The following is a 24,285-nucleotide window of genomic DNA, read 5'->3' on the forward strand; positions in this document are numbered from 1 at the left end:
TGTATTGACAGGTTTTATATGCAGCGAAGTTCTAGAGTCAGAATGGAGCATGGAACAAGGTCTAAGGATGAGCTGTGGACAAGCATAGAAGACAATCAGAAGCCAAGTTCCTTGAGTGAGGAACTAAAGCTCTAGAGTCGAAGCTTCACTGAGTTCCAAGGAGTCTATTGTATCTTTATTATTTATTTTAGGCTTCTTTTATATATGTTAAGTATGTTGTTAATTGATAGGATTTAAGTGGATTTAATTTCAGCTTATAAAGATTTTATTTTCCTTGATTTAACAAGATTTTATCTTCTTTCGGAAAATTATCTTTTAAGTGAAAATATCTTATTTATTAAAAGATTTTCTAGTTTGATTTCATCCTAATATTTTGGAAAATCTGACTTGGTAAAACTATTTTTAAAATGGCTTTTTACTTGGTCAAGGAGGTTGAGAAAATAAAGGAACCTCTTCCTTATTGTGTGCTTCAGCTTGCTGCCCAAGCATCCACGAACTGCACTTCCTTATTTCATGGAAGTTGTGGTGCAGTGGGAGTTAAGGCAGACGAGAGGTTTTCAACTGCTTTCCTCCTGTATAAATAGGATTAGTTTTCTGTTTTGAAAAGTACACTTGAGCATTACAATTTCTAAGCTTTTTGAAAAGAGTCAAAATCCACTTAAGTCCTTGAGTGTCTTTGTACTTAGCATCTTAGAGTTTTAACTTGAGTTGTATTGGGGTAGAGTTTGGGTAAACTCTAGAGTGTTTAGATTGCTTTGAGTGAAGCAAGGAGAAATAGATAGATTTGAGAGCTCAACTGATTGAGGGATCAGTTGAGGGGGAACTTAAGTTCGTAGAGAAACTTGAGTTTAGAGTCTTAATTTGTAATAGGTTGTTTGCCCTATTATTATTAAGAGTTAAGTTTAAAATCCCTTGTGGTCGTGGTTTTTCTTCTTGATTAATTCTTGATTAGGGCCAAGAAGTTTTCCACGTAAAATCTCTCTTGCACTTTAAAGTTTTTGTTTAAGTTTCTTTTAGAATTCCGCAAAAATTACCCTAGTTCCTCCACAATACAATTCACCCCCCCTCTTGTATTGTTCATTCGAGTCAACAATTGTATACTCTTTGTTAATGTCGACTAATATGATTTTTTTTTTCTTGATCGAAATTAATTAGGGTTCGGCGAGTTACGTTCTTCGTAGTTTTGTGTTTAAATTTTCCAACTTAATTAAAAAAAATCAAAGGAAATAAAAATAAAATAAAACCAAAAAAACAAAATTATAAAAAAAAAGTAAGAAAGTGAACCAAATCGGCACACCGGTTCATTGAAAACAAGAAATAAATAATATCCTTTCAAATCAATAAATTTAGCTAGTTTGAGAATTAAATTTTATAATTAGCCGTTTTGATAAATACTTTTGTCAAACTAGCCGTTTTGATAAAAGATCCATGTTTGTCACTATTAATATCATTTAATTAGATTATTGTTGGTTACAAATGATTGTATTAATCTTGGTTGAGCACCTAATAAAAATTCGACCCCAACAATTTTTCGGGGATAAAATCGAAAACAAATGTAATAATGTACAAGTGATGATTAACTGATTGTAGTATATCACTAGTATGAATTAAGAAGATGTAGTTTATATGTTCTCCCCACAAAAGGAAAATGGTTTAATTCTGAATCACCTTATTGATCCAGTTGATCTGTATTTGTACTTACATGCCCAAAAGAGGTAGTTTAAAAAGTTTAAGGCACCTAAAACACATAACAACCAGTAAAACCTCTCAAGGTGGTACCGATTCAAATTGCTCCCGGCTAACCAAGCATTATGCTCATCATGCCCTCTTCTAGTAGCCGCATTAACAATAGAAACAATAACCGAGCTAAGGTAGTAACCAATGGCCAACGATGCCCAAGAGAGCGAGGTTGCAAGAGACCTCATGCTTGATGGAGCTTCAGTAAAAAAGAACTCTAGCATCCCAGCTAAGCAAAAGAGATCAGCAGATCCAAGCAACGCGTACTGAATGGCAATCCAAAAGAAAGTTACTGGCAAAGGTTTAACCGAGTCAACCATTCCTTGGTCGATTGCAACTTGTTTACGTTTGACCTCAACTAGAGCAGCCACAGCCATGGCTGCAACCGAGAGGATTAGGCCAACACCAATCCTCTGTAGGTGAGAAACACCGGTCTCTCTTTTAGTAATGGTACGTGCAAAGGGGATAATAATGTGGTCATAGACCGGTGCAAGGACCATGATGATGACTATTGGGAACACGGGGAGTGAGGCCGGGGGTACTTTCAAGGAGCCGAGGTTGGTGTCCATCGACGCAGCTTGTTCTACCGAGAAGGTAGACAGTTGGGCTAGACAACAGTTGAGAAGTATTGTACTTGCAAAGATTGGAAAGATTTTTAGAACTATTTTCACTTCTTCTACCTCTTTTATGGTGCATTTTAGAGACGGAGAAAAAGGGTTTGAGTTCACTGCATTGTTTAACGGTTTGAAGCTCTCAGTTAGTGTTTCCAAAGGATCAGATTCTATGATCTCTTGGCCACCCTTCATTGACTCCTCGCTTTCCTTCGAGGTTTGTACTGGATAACTTTGTGGGCTCGCGGCCATGTTTGCTACTGCATTGCTGGTGTTTTTGCTCATGCAGCTGTTGAGTGTAGCAGCTATTAATACCTGCATTTAGAAAATTAAAGCAACGTTAGTTACTCTTACATCATTTATATGGGTAGATAAAACAATAATGCAAGGCCTAAACATCTTGATTTCAACAATATCACAAGTTGATAAGTCTAGTGCACCTTTTGAACATAAACATATCAAATATTTACAACATAATAAGGTGATCAAAATTTGGGCTGCACCGGGCCTTAGCATCAAATATCATGTTCAAACCCGCTAATAAGTGGCATGGATTATGGGGCTAAAGCGGGTTTTTTGGGACCAAATTTGGGTTATTAACAAAAATTGTGTCGAGTTAGGCTAGCGGTTGGGCCATAGTCATTCACTTGAATATATCTTTCTAATATGAATGTCACTATATTTCGTGGCAGTTAATAATTTTTGTCTCATGTATACACCATTTCTTTGGCTCCTTATATCTATCGTATATGGAGTAGGTTATGTAACTACATAAAATACCCCATGTCACAATTAGTGAGAACGAAAGTTGTAAATTAACCAAAAAGAAACCAATTTAGTCGCTAATTCAAACACTTTGGATGCACACTAAATTCACATGGTATGATTGTTGGACCTATATTCATTCCAAGATTTTTTTTTTTTTTTTTTTTTTGAGATAATAATTTTATGTTAAAAAAAAAGTAATTATTATGTCAATTTTGCATACCTTTGATATGGTAGTTAAAGGACTTCCAGAGGGGATCTTGTTACGATAAAATGGAGAGCCACCAAGAAAGACAGGAATAGATAACAATATAGACAAGGTGGAGATAAAGAAGCCCCATTTCCATCCCTTGTTGTCCTCCACCCACACCACGAACGTCGTGGCAATGAGGCCACCAGCTGATAGGCAGAACACAAAGTAGTTGAAGAACGTAGATCTCTTTATCCTTCCTTGAGAAGTGCTCTCATCAAATTGCTCCGCGCCATGGGTTGGTAACGACCCTTTAATCCCTCCAACACCCGCGGCCACTAGGTAGAGTCCTATGTAGAGCATTGCTGCTTCGGAGGTGTTAGGTTCCCGGCATGGTGTTGTGGGGTCCTTTGGGTTACATTGCGGCGGTTGTAGGGAGGGTTTGTAAGCTTGGACGGTTAAGACAACTAATCCCTGTAAAAAAAAAAATAAAAAAAAAGTCATAATCACGATTAGTTACTTTCAAACTAGATCGAACAATATGTTGTCTTGTTACATTTATAATTTATAATAATTCTAATTCGCCAATTTATGATTCGAGTAACCAATGGCATTACAATTTCTATAACTTGATGTATAAATGTATAATGTTTACGCATTTGTCAATTACTGAAAGGTGAAAGTGTTTTAGGACCATTTCTCTTCACAAAAAGAAACAAAACACAAAAATGCATGCATTTTTTTTCATACTAAGAACAAATTTGTGAGAAATTGCTCATTGGTTGATATCAACCCTATAGATTAGGAAACTAGTGGGCCATATGGGCATATGGCCCAATTATCATGCATAATAAAAACGTAGACATTGATATTTACATAATTTTCGTAGAATACTATTTAATGTCAATTTCTTTGCGAAAACACAAAAAAACTGTTGGGTCACTTCGTTCATGTGGGATTTTGTCTTTAATGTTAGAAGACTGGAGAAACTATACTTTAATGCGGTTTAGAATTTTTTTTAGGCAAACTTTAGCAAAAAAAATCACAATGAATTATCATCCGATGTTCCTCCGACCAATCTATATATGCTGACGAGACATACACATCAAGTTACTCCTCAACGATATAGAAAAAATCCCTTACATCATAGTTACATTGATGAGTTTTATTAGAATTATCACACTAGAAGGTTACACAAAGACACAATTATTAATCTTTTTAGGGATGAACATCATAATTGAGGCCCTAAACCTATGCCTTGGCAATAAAAAAAGAACAATTATGAAGTACTCAACGTGTGTGTGTATATATATATATATAGGGTATGATCCAATGTTGAATGTCTTAAACAAGATGAAATGGACATGTGATATTTTGAAAAATCTACTTAATTATAAAACCCATAAAAATTTCCGTCCCAAAACTGCTATTACTCCTTGATGGGAAAGTATGTAACTTTACAAGCTTACATGTGTGGTGATTTTTCCCTCTTCCCTAATATGGAATAGTTTACATGTGCATACTAAAGCAGTCTAGCACTTCAATAACAATATTAATTTTTTATTATTATTATTATTATTATTATTTGATCGGGCTAAGATTCATATATATCATCTCAAACCAACCTAGATTTTTAGAAATGTGTGAATTGTGAACCGTTATGGTAAGACTAATCTCACATTAGATTTTGCAAAGAGAAATAAAGTACTCCGTGTATCCATGGTCATCGTAAAACACAAGTCAGGTATATAAAGCTTTACACATAAAAATTATAATGCTCATTTATGCAAGCACCTATAATCCACCTTATCCACTCAAAAATAGAACATAAGGGCTTTATTAAATTTCATTCTTGTTCTTGTTGAAAAAGTAAAAATACTAAACCAAGAGAAAATCTTGATAATTGGTACGAGTACATATTTTCCATAGCATATTTTATTTACTTATATATCTTTTTTGTGTGGATATCCATCCATAAGCAAAAAATTAGTTGGTCAGCCAAATGACAAACAAAACAAAATATAACCAATCCAAAACAGAAATTGTTTTATCAGCAAAAACGAGGATAATGGAAATGCATGGGTTTTAGCCATTTCTTATAATTCACACCAATGACCACTTATAATATTGGAGTTTTTGGTACACTACAAATTTAATCGCTCATAAGTCAATAGTCATTACTTGCAATCTTGCATATGTTGCGTGTGCATGGGAGATGGGACCCTAATTTTCCACATATATTTAATTAAAGGAAAAATTAATTTACCAATATTATTTCTATATGCCACGTAAACCCCCTCACTGTGTCATGTCACGAACTCAACTCCAATTATGCCATGTCATCTACTCAATTTCTCAATATGCAACGTCACCCGCACTAGTGTTTTACTAAATAATACTACGTATTATTTTAAGCTGAAATAAGTCTAAAGGGTTTAGAGCGGTACAGTGAAGGATTAATTATTTAAATGCGCCTAATGAAAGCAAGACATGTGGCACTAATGATTGGTCAAATCGAATAAAAATAAGTAAAAGACCATTTTGAGGACTCCCCTTAAAGTTAGGGTCTCCTTGAGCTAGCTAGACGATAATTGGAACATTTTAAAGAAGTCCGATCATAATTTAGACAACTAAAGTCGATTTTTCCTACATTAAATCCATTCTTTCATATCCGGAAAAAAAAATTGCAATTCATTTCTCTTCCTAATTAAAAAAATATTAAGGCCAAGTTTGTAAATTGGCTCCTCGTACCTTGTATATCTATCTATACTTAGGGCCTGTTCTGATTGACTAAACTGAATTGAACTTAATGGAGCTGAAAATAAATTGAACTAAACTGAATATTTTATGAGAAAAAGAAATTAAAAACTGAACTGAATTTATTGGAGCTGAAGTGAACTGAAAATAATCTGAAGAGAGGCCCTTAGTTAGTACACCCTTTGTCCCTTATTGATAGTCCCTTATGACCAACTTTTAGTTCCAAATTGATAGTCCTATTTGTCTTTTTCTAGTACCGTTAATATCAAATTTTTACCAAAATTCCCTCCAATATGCAACAATATTTGTGCAAATTTAACTTTCCCAAGAAAATTTTGCAAATTACTTTATCTTTCTACTTTTTTGCATACCCAATGTAAATTTACCTTTTCAATGTACTTTTGTGTTCTTTTACTAGTACTATTATTTATGTTTATGAATTCCTGTGAAAATTGCCAATAAAAGACTATCAATAAGGGATGGAGGGAGTATATAATAACACAAACCATCATACATAAATAATAGCACCACATATCAGTATATTATGTTCACTATTTAACCTTTTATTTTCTTTCTTATTTATAAAACATTTATATTGAAATCATCAATAATTTTTTTTAAAGTTAATTCATTACATGTAATCAACATTATTTCTTTCACATTCTCATTAAATTAAATATAGAGATAGATTATATAGCATTAAACGGTTAAAGACTCTAAACATTCCATAATTTGCATTTAAGTAATAAAATGAGGTGTTTCATTTTGTTTAACACAGCTCAAAATTTTTATAAAAAATAATCCGTGCATCAAACGGGTCAAAAGGCTAGGCAGTTCTTTAATAATATATGGAGTAGTTGTTACACAATTGGTTTGAATTATTTGACCAGCTAATAATTTAATTTAAGCCTGGCCTGTAACGTTGATTGATCATAAAAATTGTTTCCAATCAAATTCTAGCAATTAACAATCGAGACGCTGAAGTTTATATGGAGTACAAATGTATTTTCACATACCATTCTATAAGAAAACATTATTTCTTAACAATATCAATAACAATTGATCATAATGCACAATAATGCATTTAGTCCTTTAATATGAAATAATCAGCAATGTATAAATAATTAAGCTTTTTAATCACTTTTTTTTTTCCGTTTTTTTTGATGAGTAAGCTTTTTAATCACTTAATTAACATAAACTTCATGTATTATTTCGAAGTGGTTGTGGTTTGACTTATCTATAGTGCATCCAACGTTATTCAAGTGGTCAACTCTTCCTTGGTCAACGTAATTTCCTAGTTTTTATTGTTTATATTAACTAGTTGTTGGCCCGCGCGCTACGCGCGCGGTCCCCCAATGGTGATTTCGCTTCGGTGATTAGTGTGTAATTAGTTGTTGTTTATCTGTTCATGTAATTGGTCTCATTTTGATTGTTGATTTTTCTTTGCTTTGATTGGTTAGTGTATAATGATCACTTTAGCTATAGTTAATAAATAAGTGCACAAAACTAATGATGCAACTAAAATTGAAGCAGTTTAACTCAAATGGAAAAGCTATATGCATACAAAAAGTTTTTGTCAACAATTTGCATCATCATTAATATGGCGTATGATCCCCCAATTTGGCGATATTTGATTGGTTTTTATCATCTAATTAGCTTATATTTTATGTTAATCACTACTTTATTAGTTTACTTGTCATAAAGTTATGTGTATTTATAAGTGCTAAAACATTTTTGAAAAATCATCGAACATGTAATTCTTTATAATGTGTATATATATCCAATTTCTCTAAACAATTTGATTTAGTAAATTATACGATTATAAATTACAGTTTTGTAGACAGAGGCTTCATTGTATATGTATGTATATATATATGTATGTATATATATATGTATATGTATATATATATATATATATATATATATATATATATATATATATATATGTATATATATATATGTATATATATATATATATATATATATATTGTGAACAATTAGTATTGTTTGGAAACATGTTATTTTGGGGCGTGTTTATTAATTTGAATGAATTCAATTTCTTATTATGCAACAAATTTATTGATGTTTCAACTTACATGTTGCAGTTGCACTTCCAGTCAACATTTACTTAATACAATACCAACCTAGGTTAGTTAAGAGTCAATGAAATAGTCATTAAGAATATTAATGGTGATTGTAAGTCTGTGACTAAAACTGATTGATTAATGTTGAATGTTATAAATTGTTTATTTATATAGCAGGTTGAGCTATGTTGAGCATGACTTATTCATCTAAGCATTAGTGATTGATAATTCTGAGTTGCCATATGAAATATATTCAGGAGTCAAATATCTAAGACCTTTCAGCTTTAGGAATCAAATATCAAAAGGGTTTTATTCTTTTGTAACACTATACATACATTCTTCTCATAAATTTTAATTGGTTGTTATGATTAAGGAGATTAGAAGATTCGAAAACTGGGTGTTATGATCATAGCGTTTAGAGGATTGGAAAACTGGGTGGTGCAATGATGGGGATGTGAGGATTGGCAAACTATGTGGTACAATCAAGGCAATTGGAGGATTTGTAAACTGAGTGTTGAGATCAGGGCCATTATAGGATTGACAAACTGGGTGGTGTAATCAAGGTGATTGGAGGATTGAAAAACTGGTGCGATCAGGGAGATTGGAGAATTAGCAAACTAAGTGGTGCGATCAAGGCAATTAGAGGAATGACTTTAAAAGTTGAGTAGTGCGATTAGGGAGATTGGAGGATTGTAAGTTGAGTGTTGCGATTAAGGAGATTAGAAGATTGGCAACATCCAATTTGCCAAATTAAAATTGAAATTTAATGATTGAAAAATAAACTTCAATTATCGATTAACCTTATAACTTTGAAAGTTTTACCAATTGTTTGTGTTGACTGAATTAAATGAATTCAATTTCTTATTGTGCAACAAATCTATTGGTGTTTCAATTTTCATGTAACAATTACACATTGAGTCAACATTCACTTAATACAATACCAACCTTGGTTAGTAAAGTGTCAATGAAATATATAGTCAATAGGAATATTAATGGAGACTATGAATAAAATTGATTGATTAACGTTAAATGCTATAGATTGTTTATTTATATAGAAGGTTGAGCTATGTTGAGGCTTACATGACTTATTCATCTAAGCATTAGTGGTTGATAATTCCGAGTTGCTAAATGAAATATATTCAGGAGTCACGACATTCCAGCTTTAGGAGTCAAATATTACGGCTTATATTCTTTTGTAACACTATACATACATTCACCTCGTAAATTTAAACTGGGTATTGTGATCAGGGTGATTAGAAGATTGACAAATTGGGTGTTAAGATAAGAGCGTTTGGAGGATTGGAAAATTAGGTGGTGCGATAAAAAGGATGTGAGAATTGGCAAATTGGGTGGTACAATCAAGGCAATTGGAGAAATTTGGTAAACTGGGTGTTGAGATCAGGGCGATTGGAGGTTTTCCAAACTGGGTGGTACAATCAAGGTGATTGGAGTATTAACAAACTGGGTGGTGCAATTAGGGCGATTGGAGGATTGACAAGCTAAGTGGTGTGATCAAGGCAATTGGAGGAATGACAAATTGGGTGGTGCGATCAAGGCCATTGGAGGATTAGCGAACTGAGTAGTGCGATCGGGGCGATAAGAAGATTGCAGATCGGGTGTTTCGATTAGGGAGATTGGAAGATTGACAACATCCAATTTGCCAAATTAAAATTGAAATTCAATAATTAAAAAATAAACATCAATTATTGATTAAACTTATAACTTTTAAAGTTTTACCAATTGTTGTTACCTTATGTCACTTTTGTTGTAGTGTACACTTTCTCCCTTTTTTCCCTTTTCTCTCTATTTCCGTTTTTCTTTTGTTCTCTCAATCTCTTTCTCTCTCGGGCCTTCTCTCTATCTCCCTTTTTCTTTTGTTCTCTCAATCTCTTTCTCTCTCGGGCCTTCCCTCTTTCTACCGACCTATCTTTCTTTCTCAACCCTTATCTTCCTGTATTGCTTTAGTTCTTTCTCTTTTGATTTCTCATGGTCGTCACTCTCCTAGTCTCTTAATATTGCTCTCCTTTTCTCCCAACTCCTCAACTTTCTTTGTCTCTTTTTTGTAGCTTTTCACTTTGGGTCTTTTTTCTCACTCCTGATCTCTCTCATGTCCGCTCTCTCGTCTTTCTTGACTCCTCACTTCTCCCAACATGCCTTCTCCTTTCCTCTCCTCTCCTCTCCTGGCCTACCCTTTTTACGTTGGCCCTTTTCTTTCTCCTGACCCCTTTTTTTTCTCTCGGCCCCTCTCTCTTCCACATCCCTTCTCTAACTTGGATTCTTCTCCAACAACACATACCTCTATTCCTCCTCCTCTATTGCTCTCTCGCATGTCCCTTAATGTTCTCTCCTTCTCCCTCATCACCCCCCCGCCCTCCGCCCCCCCTCTCTCTCTCTCCCCCCCTCTATCACAATTTTACATTAAGGTTGATTTTTTTTCCTAATTATAATATTATTGATCAATTTTCTTTCTATACAAAGTATCAAATATTGAGTTTGAGCACATAAAATTGGCAATTAAGTGACCACATCTCTCTTCCTCACTCCTTCCTTCCATTACTCCATCCTTCCTTACTTTATAATTTTACAAAATTCATAAAGTTAATCTTTACTTGCGTTCAATTCAAACCACTTCTCCAACCCTCACTTGTTCTCCTCTCCTTTTCCATATTCCTTAACATTTTTACACTTAACCTGTATGGTTTTTAAAATCTTAGAATCTTTTTAAAAAAGTAATTTTTATCACTTCTTTGATTACAATCTATAAAAATAGTCATTGAACCACCTCCTTGTTTTTCTTTTTTTCATTTTCACATTCCTAATTTCTCTCATTTATGTATCTCCTTTGTGACAGTTGTATCTTAATTTTAAATACTAAAAATGATCTCTTAAAGTGCTTTATTCTCACCTACTCTTTCTATTGTCCCAAAGCTCTCCTCTCTTTTTTTGTTTCTCTTCCCCTGACCTTGTCTACTTACTCTTTCTTTGAAAATTATTGATATACACTTGCTTACCTTTCACAATTCCTTCCTTTATTTAACCAAACTCCCTCTTTTTTTACTAATTATTCTTCTCGTAGTTCCCTCTCTCCTTTTTTTTTTATTTTAAAAATTGGATATAAAATAAAATTATAGGTAGTACTTGTTCACCCTTCTCTTGATCCCCCCCCCCCTTCACCCCCCAATCTAGCACAAAATCTTTGTTAAAAATGCTTATAATTCTTGTTGTTACGAGCTATTCAATAAGTGTATCATAATTATAAGTTTTAATTGTTGAACAATTATCTTAAAGGTCTTTATGTTATTACAACATAAATAGCTTGTTCTTGTGTTATTTTACGAAAGAGGTCTAAGTGCTGTAATATCAATAGAGTAAAAATCTTCCATTCATCTTACTTACTTACTTGTATCCTATTTATTTTCTCTAGTAATCTATTTCATTTAGGAATCTCTTTTTAAGTGGTTTATATTCCATCCTCTATTCTCTTTTTATTTGTTAACAATTTGGAGAGTTTATAGTTAAGTGCTACTTGCATATGTACTTTCTTCATTGGGTTTCACATTTATAAGAATATTTATCCATTTCAATCTTATTATTAGAGTTTGTACTTTCTTCCCCTCTATCTTCCTCTGTCTCTCTTCTAAAAAGCACATATGTATAAATCCAGCATAATTCTACTATAAACTCTCATTATTATTGGTGTCTTCTAACCCCACCTTACCTCATCGCTATCTTGTTTCATTGCTTACCTTCTCCTTTAACTTCACCCCGTCTTCTAAGGTTTTACAACAAATACTCTTTTTCAATTTGTTTTTTTTTTTTTTTCATTCCCCATATTAAGTACTTAAGTACTTTCCTTACTGTCTCGTCTCTTATGATTTTGCATATTTCATTGTTGATTTTCTATTTGCTTTGTTTTTCCATAAAATAAAGCATACACTAAACAGTAAACACTAATGATGTTCTTTTTTAAAAAAATGATCAATATACCCAAATTGGAGGTACCGGTCATTTTACCTCCAATTAAGTCATTAGCCACCAGCTATCATAATAGTTTTTTCATTTTACTTGCTAGAAAAATGGACATATGAATGAGTTTAATTAAGATTTAATGAAGATGGATGGGAGTCAAGTGGAAAATCAAGGTTAAATAAATAAATAAATAAATAAATAACCCAATACGAAGTATTTTACAAGAAAAAAATTTATTCTTAATCAGAAAATGAGTGGAATTCTGTTGTAATAGTGTAATAGCAAGTTACACTTAATATATTTATACGAAAAAACTTATTCTTAATCAGAAAATGAGTGGAACTCTGTTGTAATAGTGTAATAGCAAGTTACACTTATTATATTTAACATAACCAACATTAACCAAAAACAAATACATTAAGTTCCAAAATAATTAAAGCTACCTCTGCATGTTAAATACAAACAATTAAGCCCTAAGAAAGTAAAGAGCCACAAGCTGATATTTCACATTTTGAAGATCAAGTATGGGCTCCCTTGTGTGATCCTGCTTTTTTAAATCAACAATACCACATCAATGAGGGCTATAATCCAACAAAATCTAGATTCAATGGAGCTATAAACAATTCATATAAAGAGATAATCAAGAATTTAGCTGCTATTTTCCAAAAATTTAAGATATTAATGACAATATAACAACAATAATTATGAAATCAAATTATACCAAATTCCAATTAATTAAACAAAAATAAAAACAAAATAATCAATTTAATTGCAAAAAATACAGAAAATCTCACCCATATCCATACCCATACGCCATGATCGCAAGATTTGATAAAGAATCAATACTTTTAAATCAGGTATTAACACTCCACCAATTATTTAACAATGCAGGGGTCGTGAGCACTATGGCTGCTCTTATGTGGGCTGCGTGGAGAGGGAGGAACCTAAAGCTCTTCCAAGGTGAGAACCCAAATGCTGTAATGTTGGCTGCTGGCTATGTGCGATTGGTGTCTGATTACAATATATATGCTAAAAAGGTTCTGCCTAGCCCTCATTCTGGTGGGCAGATTTCTTTGAGTGCTGCATTACTGTGGCAAAAACCTAGTCACGGATGGGTCAAGGTAAACTCAGATGCACATGTGCTAGGGGGAAGCAAGGTGGGGCTTGGTGTTGTCATTCGCAATGAGGAGGGCCAAATCCTAGCTGCTGCTGCCAGGGTATCACATTATACTTCCTCAGAGGTGGCTGAAGCTATAGCAATAAGGTATGCGCTGCAGGTGGCTAGAAGGTTTGGGTATGATCGAATTGAGGTAGAAAGTGATGCTCTGAATGCCATTCAAGCTGTGAAGTCTGCTGCTGGTGGGATGTCTCCTATTCACTTGGTCTATGAAGATATTAGAAAAGATAGCTTGCTGTTTGTTGGATGTAATTTTGCTCACATTAAAAGATCTTGTAATACGGTTGCTCACCTCGTTGCAAGGTGAGATACCGGCACTAACTCTGAGCTTCTTCGTTTAGGTCCGTTCCCTCAAAGTATTATCACTTTGGCGGAATTGGACCTCGGTTAATCTTTAATACATGGCTATCTTTTCTTTCAAAAAAAAAAAAAAAAATTTAACAATGATAACAAAAATTTATCTGATATGCACTTCAAAAGTGAACAGTCAAAATCAAACAGCTAAACAGGGGAAAACCACATAAAGATTACTTTTTATTTAAGAACTCACCTCTCAATATATGTTGGCAATTGCACATCATTGTTTTTCTGAGCAACTTGAAAATAGAGAGTTAGTTGTCAGCCAGACCTATTGGTAATTTTACCACTCAACCCTTTCACACATTATTTAACTGGCTTGAGTTTATTTTACCCAATGACATTCTTTTCATAATCAGAACCAGTGAAGCGAAACCAAAAAAAATAAAATAAAAATCAAAACCGATGACTAATACTTCAAAGATCTCAATTTGATTGTAAATTTCCAGTCCAAATTCTAAGGCATTGATTGAAAACCTAATTAACATCAACACATTTTCCCAGCATTAACAACACAAAGTCCAGTAAGTATGATTGCAGATAAAAGCTCAAAATCCCAAAAGTACTACCACCTCATTCCCCTTATAAAAGCTCAAGCTAAACCAACCCACATTCAAAAAGTAAAAAAAATCCATCAAATCACCCAACTAAAACAATAAACAACCACATTTCACAAAAACAACAAGCACCGAAAAACAAAAATCACACAAAATAACGAATTAATACAAAACCATTAATTAATACAAAGTATAAATACTGTATCTAAACAGTGTAGTCTCCAAAGCAAATTTCCTTTCCCACTGTAACCTCCAAAGCCAAATTTTTATTAACATACTTAATGAGGCTAAGTTAATCTCTAATTAATTTATAATAGAAATCTACAGGAAATTAATTTTTGTTCACAATTTTATTAGCTAAAGCTAAAACATAACATACTTAATTAGGCTAATGAACTAATTAACTAACTAAACTAAAACAACATAGCAATGAACTAATTAATTAATTAAATCAACCAAATCACATTACTCATCAAACTCAACAATAATTAAACTAAAATTCGCAAAAAAATGCGAAACAATAACTAACCACACCTCACACATAGCAATAACCAGATCCACAGCTGCGACCAAAGAAGCTCCTTCAAACCACTCCATGAAATTAACAGCTGCCAAAACAAAAAAACACTATTATCTATTTACAATTAACAACAAGAAGCGGGAAAAAAATTGTTAAATTTTAAAACAAAGCCACATACCTTACAAAGAACGAAATGAAGAAGATAAAAGCTAAAAATGGTAATAATTCAAGGTCGATCGCCATTTTGGTACAACGGAAGAAGCAATTAACCCAATGCACCTCACATCCGCTACACCCAACACTTCACTGACTACAATACATACACAGCTTCAAGCTTCTTCTTTTTTTAAGTGGGGAATTCCAATTAAAATACGGCAAAAAACAACTAATTCTCAACCTTACTCAAGTAGACCCAACATTCATTAATATTATACTTCAGACAATACGGAGTACTTATATCGTTAAGCAAAACTACAAATCTACTCAAATCAGAGCACAAAATACTAAAATTCATTGAATTGAAAAAAATACAGTAAGACCCACAAAAATAAAGTAAAAACAGAGCAAACCCAGGTGAGCAAAAAAAAATCATAATTCATGCAAAAAAAAAAAAAAAAAAAAAAAAAAAACAGGTAAATTAAGTAATTAAGATAAAACAGATATAATTAACAAATAAACCCACCTCATTTTCAAGCTTAGCAGTTCTTCCATCCAAATCTTCGAGATCGTCTCCATCCCTAACAGCAATCGCACCTCCATTTTCAGAAATTCGTGCGCTAGAATTAGTATTCGGCACTGGAGTTTTCTGATTCTCTCTCCTCGGCGACAAAGACCAATCCGTAAAAACCTTCTTATGGGGTGTAAACATTGCTTCAAACTACAATTCAATCGATTTACAGCAGAAGAAATGAACCCAGTAACTCAACTTCATCAAAAAAGATGAAGAATTTTGATTAAAGCAAATCAAGATTTGAGTATCTTGAAAACCAACCAAAAACCCTAACCCTAACCCTAACCCTAGAATTTCGAAATCAGGCGAAAAAAAAACAAAGGATAAAACAATAAAACCTCCAGAAAACGCCGGACTTAAAAGTTGAAAATCCAATTCACCGGCAAAAAACTCAAAGTAGGCTTCAATGGATCAGAGAACTCAGAGTGCGCTTTAATGGAGAACTCAAAGTGCGCTTCAATGGAGGAGAGAAAGGGGGAAATTTGAGGATGCTTAGGAGAAGTGATGATGAGAGGAGCAAAAGCAAGAGAGAGAAATGGGCAACACGAAAAGACCAAGAGGATGAATGCCACGCGTCAGCTCATTCAGAACACTTGGAATGTCAAAGCAAAAAGACCAAACCACCCCTGGAAATTTGGTCAATCAAGGAAGGGTGCTAAGGGCAAGGGAGGGCAGAAACGTCAATTTCCTGTTCATAAGGAACAGTAAATGTGAAACAGTAAGGGTGGTTGGGGCTTTTATAAGGGTTATAGATTTAAATAAATATAATATTTTGCTAGCAAGAAAAAGATGACAAGCCATATGAGTACAACTGTACCTTTTACTTAAGAATAATTATTTTTATAAATTCAACCATATCTTATATCCCACTTGCTGATCGACTTGCAAGTATATTGTAACACCGGCCTAAATCTTGACGCTGATCCAAATTATTATTACATATGAATAAATTACATTTTGGTGGACTTTTGATCCCATTACTAAGTAGAATTTTTTTTAAGATTAATTATCCTATGCATAAAAAGAGCTTATTATTAATTATTTAAGATTAAGTATCCTAAGATTAATTATCCTATGCATAAAAATAGCTTATTATTAATTATTTAAGATTAAGGGTCTGTTCACATTACTTAATTTCAGTTCAGTTCAGCTCTAATCAGTTCAGTTCAGTTCAGCTTCAATCAGTTCAGTTCAGCTCAGCTCCTAATTTCCCTCTCTCATAAAATATTCATTTCAGCTCAATTTAGTTTAGTTCAGCTCCAATCAGTTCAGTTCTGCTCCAATCAGTTCAGTTCTGTTCAGTTCAGTTCTGTTCAACTCAGTTCAGTAAATATGAACATACCCTAAGTATCCTAATAATAAACCTTTTTATAATAATGCTCTGATTAAACATACATCTTATTGGCTATATATGATCATTATGGTAGGATTATAAGTATACCTTCCCCTATTAACGTGTTTTTAGCACACAAAAACTCTAGCAGTCGATCATTTCCTAATTAGTGTTTAGCCCTTGTACGATTAAAACCGTAATTCAAAAAAAGTGGTCTATTAATTGAGAGCCCTTCCATAATAAACAACTTATTCTTATATTATACCAACAGATAAGAACATCTTCTAGCAATATGGATGAAAGTAATACTATTAAAATCTATATTTATCATTATCATGCAGATCAAAGAAAGAAAAGTTTATTTCAGTGTATCAATACTAAATAATGAAACATCTAAATAAGATGTATTAAAAGCTTCAATTGTAAAGATTCTTGATTGCAGTAGTGAAAGAATCATATACTCTAATTAAGAAATCACACTTGTTACATATTCAATTCATGTCAATAGACAATAAACAATTGAGTGCATAATTACTTTAATTAATTATTACCCACTAGTTATGGGTTTATGGTATCAACATGTCCTAAAATTATGTTATACAAGTATACGACAATCATAATGCATCCCTTATTAATGGAACAAATCAAATCAGAAGAAACCATGCATTAATGCATATGAGTATTTTTTTGTCCTTAAGTATTTTTTATAAATGTATCTCATATTTTCCATTTGATCAATATATATATACGCTCCAATTCTTAATCCACGTTTCATATTCCCCAAATTTAAAGATTTTCCGATTCAAAGTTTAACAACTACTTTATGTAAAATTTATTGATAAAATTAGTATTCCTTAGTATTATAAGTAAAAATTCTATAAAAATTTAAAAATATGTTTCAATTTTAATACTTCGTATATTTAGATCTAAGAAGCCAGGCCATGTCCTATGGCTTTTCGGGTAATCCGAGAGGAGTATATAGCATATAAATATAGTGTTGACTGATGAGTACATCTAGCTCTAGGTATATATGGTGGAGACATGCTTCTTAATTATGATCTGAGGTTATGATCCAAAATTGTTTTAAAGTATTGTACTCCGTATTAATTTAGGATTGTATGACGAAATCACACGTACATTAACGATACTGTTGAAGTGTATCACCACATGTAAGTGTCCCACATTGGTTTAAGATGAGAGAATTAATCACTTTATAAGGCTAAGGGGCTACTCCTCCTATTGCCATATGGTTTTGTGATGGAACCTCCTTTGATCTTGTGAAGTAGACTCTCTCTCTTGATTTGCGGGTGCGGCCCAGGCCCGCGTTTAACAGATACTTCAATTAACTTAAAAATTTACTTATGACTCAATATAGGTAGAACTATAGATCGAAGGCTTGTACATACGTATCACTTTTCTATCCTTGGAATGTTATCTTGAAAAGTTGAAAGTGAGAAGGTTTAAAAATAAACAAGCTAATGTGAATAGTCAAGTGCACCAAATAAGCAAAAACCACTACTCAGATCATTAATTGTTAAAACTTGTGGGCGCATTTAATTTATTAGCAAGAAACCACCGCTTTAGTATTTTAGCTTTAGACTCAACTTGCAAAAGTTTAATAGAAAACAAAATCATAAAGAGAGAATTATTATGAGGAAGAAAGCTAGAAAGAAAGAAAATAAAAACAAGATGTTTGGAGGATAATCAAGTTGCAAAAGGCAAAAGCAAAATAAAGGATGATGATATTAGGGAATGGAATAGATGAAGCAATTAATAGTGTATGTAAGTCCAAATAACAACCCAAAAAAAGAAAAAAAAAATGATACATTAATTTACACATTACACATACACCAGACAATATTGCGCTCCTACATTTGTTTGTTGGTCTGCCCCAAGTTTGAAGTAATTGATGCGCATAATTCAAAGGAAAATGTTACATACAGTTTTTAAAGACCGCTACGTGTTATATCGACATGTTTTGACTTTGTAATGTGGTGTATTTATCTATTTATAATTTAACATTTGTTGTGTTTTATTAATAATTTATACTCCTAAGTTCTGTACGGATTGTTTTTCTAATTTAAAATCTTTTTGTGAGATAAAATAAAGTAGAGAAAACACTATAAAACGGTGGAAATAAATTTAACTCCATATTTAACAAATAATACTTGGCACTATAACAGCTATTGTCATATAATATGACATTGATTTTAAAAATGATTGGTATTTTAACTAATAATTTAAACATGTACGAGTATTGCATAATATAATGCTTATACATTATACCATTACACGTACTTCATGTACACGAGTATGATGAGTAGGAGCTAGGGCTACATATAACAATACTCAAAATTAAAATAATGGTTTATGTAAGGTGGGCAACATCTGTTTCAGTATCTTCTACTATACGGATAGTCCTATCCCGATCAGAGTCCCACGTTGTTAAGACCATGGGTTCAGTGCAGTTAGTTATACTGTCTACATTGGAATGCGTGGCGATTTATAACACTCCAATACTGCACTTATCATATCCGTCCAACATTTTATCAACAGATTTTATGAACCCTCTGATTTTTTTTTTTTTTTTTTTTTTTCTAAATGAACCCTCTGATTAATTCAACTAAATTAATTTAATAAAAATTAAATATTGAATACAAATCCACCGGTGGATATAATTTTCTCTGTCCCAAATTAATGTTTTCGAAATCATATTCAGCATCGTGTAGGAAGGAAAATATAATTGGATAATTTAGGCCCTGTTCTCTTCACCTTAAAAAAATAATATTAAGTAAAAATAATTTCAGTTCAGTAAAAATAAGTTCAGTTCAGTAAAATTAATTTCAGTTCAGTAAAAATAATTTCAGTTCAGTAAAAATAAGTTTAGTTCAGTAAAAATAAGTTTAGTTCAGTAAAATTCAGTTTTCTTAAAGAAGAATTATAATAGAAAATCAGTAAAAATAATTTCAGTTCAGTAAAAATAATTTAAGTTCAGTAAAAATAATTTCAGTTCAGTAAAATTAAGTTCAGTTCAGTAAAAATAAGTTCAGTTCAGTAAAAATAATTTCAGTTCAACAAAATTAAGGTGAATCAAACAGGGCCTTACTATGCCGAAATTTATTTTTTAGGTGAAAAAGTTTGTGCAATTGAAAAAATAACTTAAATAAGTGGTTCTTTGAGAAATTACTAAACACTGAGAAAAACCTTTTTTTTTTGACACAAAAATTGAATGAAGTGAAGGTTCATTTTTTAAGGGTTTATGCCTTTACTCTGAATTATTTACTCCATATATTTTATTAGAATTTATAGAGCTTTTCAATGTACGAGTATTATTATTAATACTAAGATAATTATTACTCCCTTCGTCCCCGAATGATAGTCACTTTTGCCATTTTTAGTGACCCAAAATGTTAGTCACGTTTGCTTTTTTCAAGTACCATTAATATTATTTTTTTATCAAAATTCTCTAACTTTTGCAAAAATATTTGTGCAAATTTAACTTTCCCATGTACTTTAATTACTTTCTCTCTCTACTTTTTTGCATATCCAATGTAAATTTACTTTTTCGATGTACTTTCTTTAATTCTCCTTAATTCCCGTGATTTTTCTTCAAAAAAAAGTGACTATCATTTGGGGACGGAGGGAGTATTAAATAGACTTACGTAATTGACTTGATTAATTAAATATTATGGAGTGCTTCGTAGTACATATTAAGCTTGATATCCACTCCTTAAATTATGATCCGTCTTACTTACAAGTCTTATAAATGTTAATGTATGACTTACCCCTTAAAACTAAACTATTACCATGACAAGTAAATGTGAATTTGAAAATAATAAATGGATTAGCAACTATAATTATTCACCCTTTCCTTTTCATATAAAAGCCAATCATTCTCTAATTAAGACAATATGAAATTCATATTATTACTACCAAACAAATTTAGGTTGTGTTTGTGAAAGGAATCACCCATCATTAAACGACAATATAGATGAAGTAAATTGACATTAGCAACATGGGTTTTTCCTTAGCTTTCGGGGTTTACTATTATTTTATGTTCTTTTTGAAACCAATTTTTGTAAAACTACTTTATCTAAACGTTTATTGTCCATATACTAGCAACAAAGGTTAGTTGTTTTGCTATTTTCTTTTCCTAACTTTAAAGTGTCTTTACAAAATTTATTAGTTTTATGTTTCTATATATATAGGAGGTTCATGACCAAATTAGGCAAATTGAGTTCTTTTTTTCACACATTGGGAAAATTAATTTAAAAATTATTTTCATTTATTAAAAGTAACTAATTGATTGATTGGTGACGAGTAAAAGAAAGTGTTAAATTATAATACGGAGTAACTTACAACTTTATGTTTCGGGTTATTAATGTCAACATCATTATTGTAGTCATAAGTATATACGAAGTATAAAAATAAAATTAAAGAAAAATTGTTTGATCAAAATAACAGAATTACATAGATTTGTTTTTCAGTTGACACCCCATGGCGATGCATATGTTAAACCATTGACAACTATTAAAAATGTAAAAGTATTATTTCTAGTAAATTAAAAACTATTCCTTAATGTGAAAAGGAAACAATTGCTTCATTTAATTTAAAAAATATATTCAAAAACGGAATTAAATTAGACTCCAAGAAGTAAAAAAGTGAAACCCAAGATTAACAAAACCAAATAACTATTTGGTTCAACCATGCAAATATTCGATTAAGAGGCAATTCCTAAAGAAAAATCAAATGGTATATCGAATCAAATCATAGAAAAATACTCTAGAACTTTAATTAAATAACAGATATCATCAAAGGCAAGTTGACTAATAATTGTTGGAAAATAAAAAATAAAGAAAAAACATATTGAAATAAAAGTAGAGGAAAAATTGAAGAAACTTACCAAAAATTCAACGAGAGCACTAGTAAGATAGACTTGATAAGTTGTGAAAAAGGCATCCGAAAGAAAACCACCCAACAAAGCAAGAAGAAAAGCGGTGCCCATGAAATTTGTGACCGTATTTGATGATTTTGAGGGCGTAAAATGCATGTATTTTGATACATATAATACTAAATTGCTTGCATTTGCCAAGAATGCCATATTTTCCATCACTTCCACCACTGTTACATAATAATAATAACAAAATCAAATATAGCGAATTATTAATTTTGAATAAATATACGTTTTTAAACGGGGGGATATTAATAATTACGGATAGAGTATAAAACCAATCCTAAGACTATTACCACCATTAGCTGAGGTTGGAGTGTCAGGATTGATTTTAGATACTTTAATTATTGATTATTACCTAAAACAAAAGATGCGGATATAAACCCGCCATGGCGGCCACGGCGAGCTGGCCGGCCCTTCCAATCGACGTAGCCTTCCCATTTTTCACCACCACCACAACCGCCTTGTTTTTGTGCAAGTTGGTGATTTTCTACATCCTGCAAGAATGAATTCAATTGTGAAAGATTTTACAAAGTGATGTCAGAAAATAATTAAAGTGTTAGAAATAATTAAAACTAACCATTTTATTTATTTATTTTTGGTTAGGAGGAAAAAGGGTGGAAGTAGAAGAGGGGGAAAGGAGCGCGTATGTAATTGTGTAGTGATAAAAATAAAAGGTCAAGGGAGAGAGAAGTTAAGGGGAAGGTGATTGGTAGAGAAGATGATGGATACGAGAGATTTATAAATAAAAAGGGGGTTGGAGAGAAGGACTTGGGGAGGGGAAACGGGGTGTTATGATGGGACACTTTAAATAAAAGAATCAACGCTTTCAAAAAAAAAAAAAAAAAAAAAAAGAATCAACAGGGTACTTTCTCCGGGTTTTTATTTATTTATTTATTTATTTCAAAATAAATGTTTTAATTTGACTAATATATTTATCAAAGCATAATTTTGATTAAAATTATCTTTAATCATCAATAAACATAATGATAAAAGTATATATCAGTCCAAAACTATAGATTGAGAAAATTCTAACAAGTATCTTCATAATTGTGCTTAATTTTATATATATACGCACATATACATTAATAATTGTGCTTAATTTTATATATATACGCACATATACATTAGTCAATGTAGAGTATGTACTGCAAAAGTCAAAATGAGACATTTATTCTGAAATGGGGCAAATATTTTTTTATGGTTTTTTTAGCCATGTTTTTTTAAAAAAATGTCTTCAACTTGGTTTCCCCTCAAAAAAAAAAATGTAAAGATTATTTTGTATAACAACAGAGTACTATTTCTTATGTTCCTTTTTATCTTTTCATTTATCGTTCATATAAAATACAGTACTCAGCTTAGTAAGTGGAAAGTGGATTTTTTTTCTTCTATTTGTTAGATAGGAGAGAAAAAGTTGTTTAGAAACATTATTGATATTATTATATAGTTTTAAGTGGACCATGTGGTGGAATAAGAAGTGATCAAAATTTCTTTACCATAAAAAGGAAAAAAAAAAAGAAAAAAAAAAAAAAAAAGCAAAAGTAGGAAGATTAAAAAAATAAATCAAAACTAATAGTGGTTATCAATGTTTCAAAAGTATTTGCGGTTAATAGTGAATATTAGACTCACAAATACGGAGTATGTAATAATTGGACAAACAAATAGGAAAGTAGGGAATATTTGTGTTTTATTCATATCGGTTAAGGGCCTGTTCACATTTACTTAATTTCAGTTCAGTTTAGTTCAGCTCCAATCAGTTTAGTTCAGCTTTTAATTTACCTCTCATATAAAATATTCATTTTAGCTCAATTCAGTTCAGTTCAGTTCAGCTCAGCTACAATCAGTTCAGTTCAGCTCAATTCAGTAAATGTGAACAGATCCTAAGTATCTGACACACAACATATGTAAGATAATTTTAAGAACGTTTTTTATAAGTTAATAAACAATTTATTATTTTTAATTTATACGAAATATATTTCAAACAAATTTATACAACGCATGAGCTAAACACTTACTAATTATTGAGAGCCAACTAATCATACAAGCACTTATAATGTTCATTAGTGTGATTAGTAACAAGTGCTATACTTTAACCCAATATACTTTATCTTTTTTGTTGTAAAAAGTAGCAAATTCATGTTTAAGAATTAAGATGCACAAGAGATAAAATTGAAAAAAGAACGGATGTTATTGAGAAAATGAGGTAATGACGTACATTATTGAGCATTTGACACGTAATTACATTAAAACTTAAAGAGGCATGTCAAATACATTTATATGCTTTAGCTAGGGATTTTTCTTGTGTGGAAAGTCTCAATTATTACCTTATTTTATATATATTGGTCTGTTCGATATATCTTATATTCACTTATTTCAAATCTGATAAATGGGTTACGTTGTTCATTATTCAAATTTAACTCGAAACTCAATTTAATCCAAATTGAATTATTAATATAACTCAGATCGCACTCGAATTTAAATCAAGTTGGATTGGAATTTTATGAAAATTTGAATTTTCGAATCGAATTGAATTATTCTCATTTGGAT

At 31.8% G+C, this 24,285-nt stretch overlaps 1 protein-coding gene and 1 long non-coding RNA gene across 2 annotated transcripts; both read right to left on the minus strand.

The window, feature by feature from the left end:
- Positions 1–1,485: 1,485 nt before the first annotated feature.
- On the minus strand, positions 1,486–22,479 carry LOC145601528 (protein NRT1/ PTR FAMILY 4.6-like). Its single transcript, XM_081657563.1, has 5 exons — positions 22,319–22,479; positions 22,097–22,235; positions 21,691–21,908; positions 3,337–3,777; positions 1,486–2,663 (listed from the first exon to the last, which is right to left on the minus strand). Exons 1-5 carry the CDS (start codon positions 22,319–22,321, stop codon positions 1,665–1,667), a joined length of 1,800 nt encoding a protein of 599 aa, XP_081513689.1. The 5' UTR covers positions 22,322–22,479; the 3' UTR covers positions 1,486–1,664.
- On the minus strand, positions 12,390–15,900 carry LOC145601529 (uncharacterized). The gene is made up of 3 exons (XR_014104411.1): positions 15,407–15,900; positions 14,739–14,812; positions 12,390–12,657 (listed from the first exon to the last, which is right to left on the minus strand). It is a non-coding gene; the product is annotated as an uncharacterized LOC145601529 (long non-coding RNA).
- Positions 22,480–24,285: the final 1,806 nt, after the last annotated feature.

This window comes from Chenopodium album, chromosome 21, assembly GCF_948465745.1.
Source record: "Chenopodium album chromosome 21, dcCheAlbu1.1, whole genome shotgun sequence".
Lineage (NCBI taxonomy): Eukaryota > Viridiplantae > Streptophyta > Magnoliopsida > Caryophyllales > Amaranthaceae > Chenopodium > Chenopodium album.

Coding starts and splice junctions, on each gene's coding strand:
- LOC145601528 (XM_081657563.1), bottom strand. Junction 3,778..21,690: donor GTGCTCTCGTTGAATTTTTG/GTAAGTTTCTTC, acceptor TTTTTTTTACAG/GGATTAGTTGTCTTAACCGT. Junction 2,664..3,336: donor CTTTAACTACCATATCAAAG/GTATGCAAAATT, acceptor TTCTAAATGCAG/GTATTAATAGCTGCTACACT.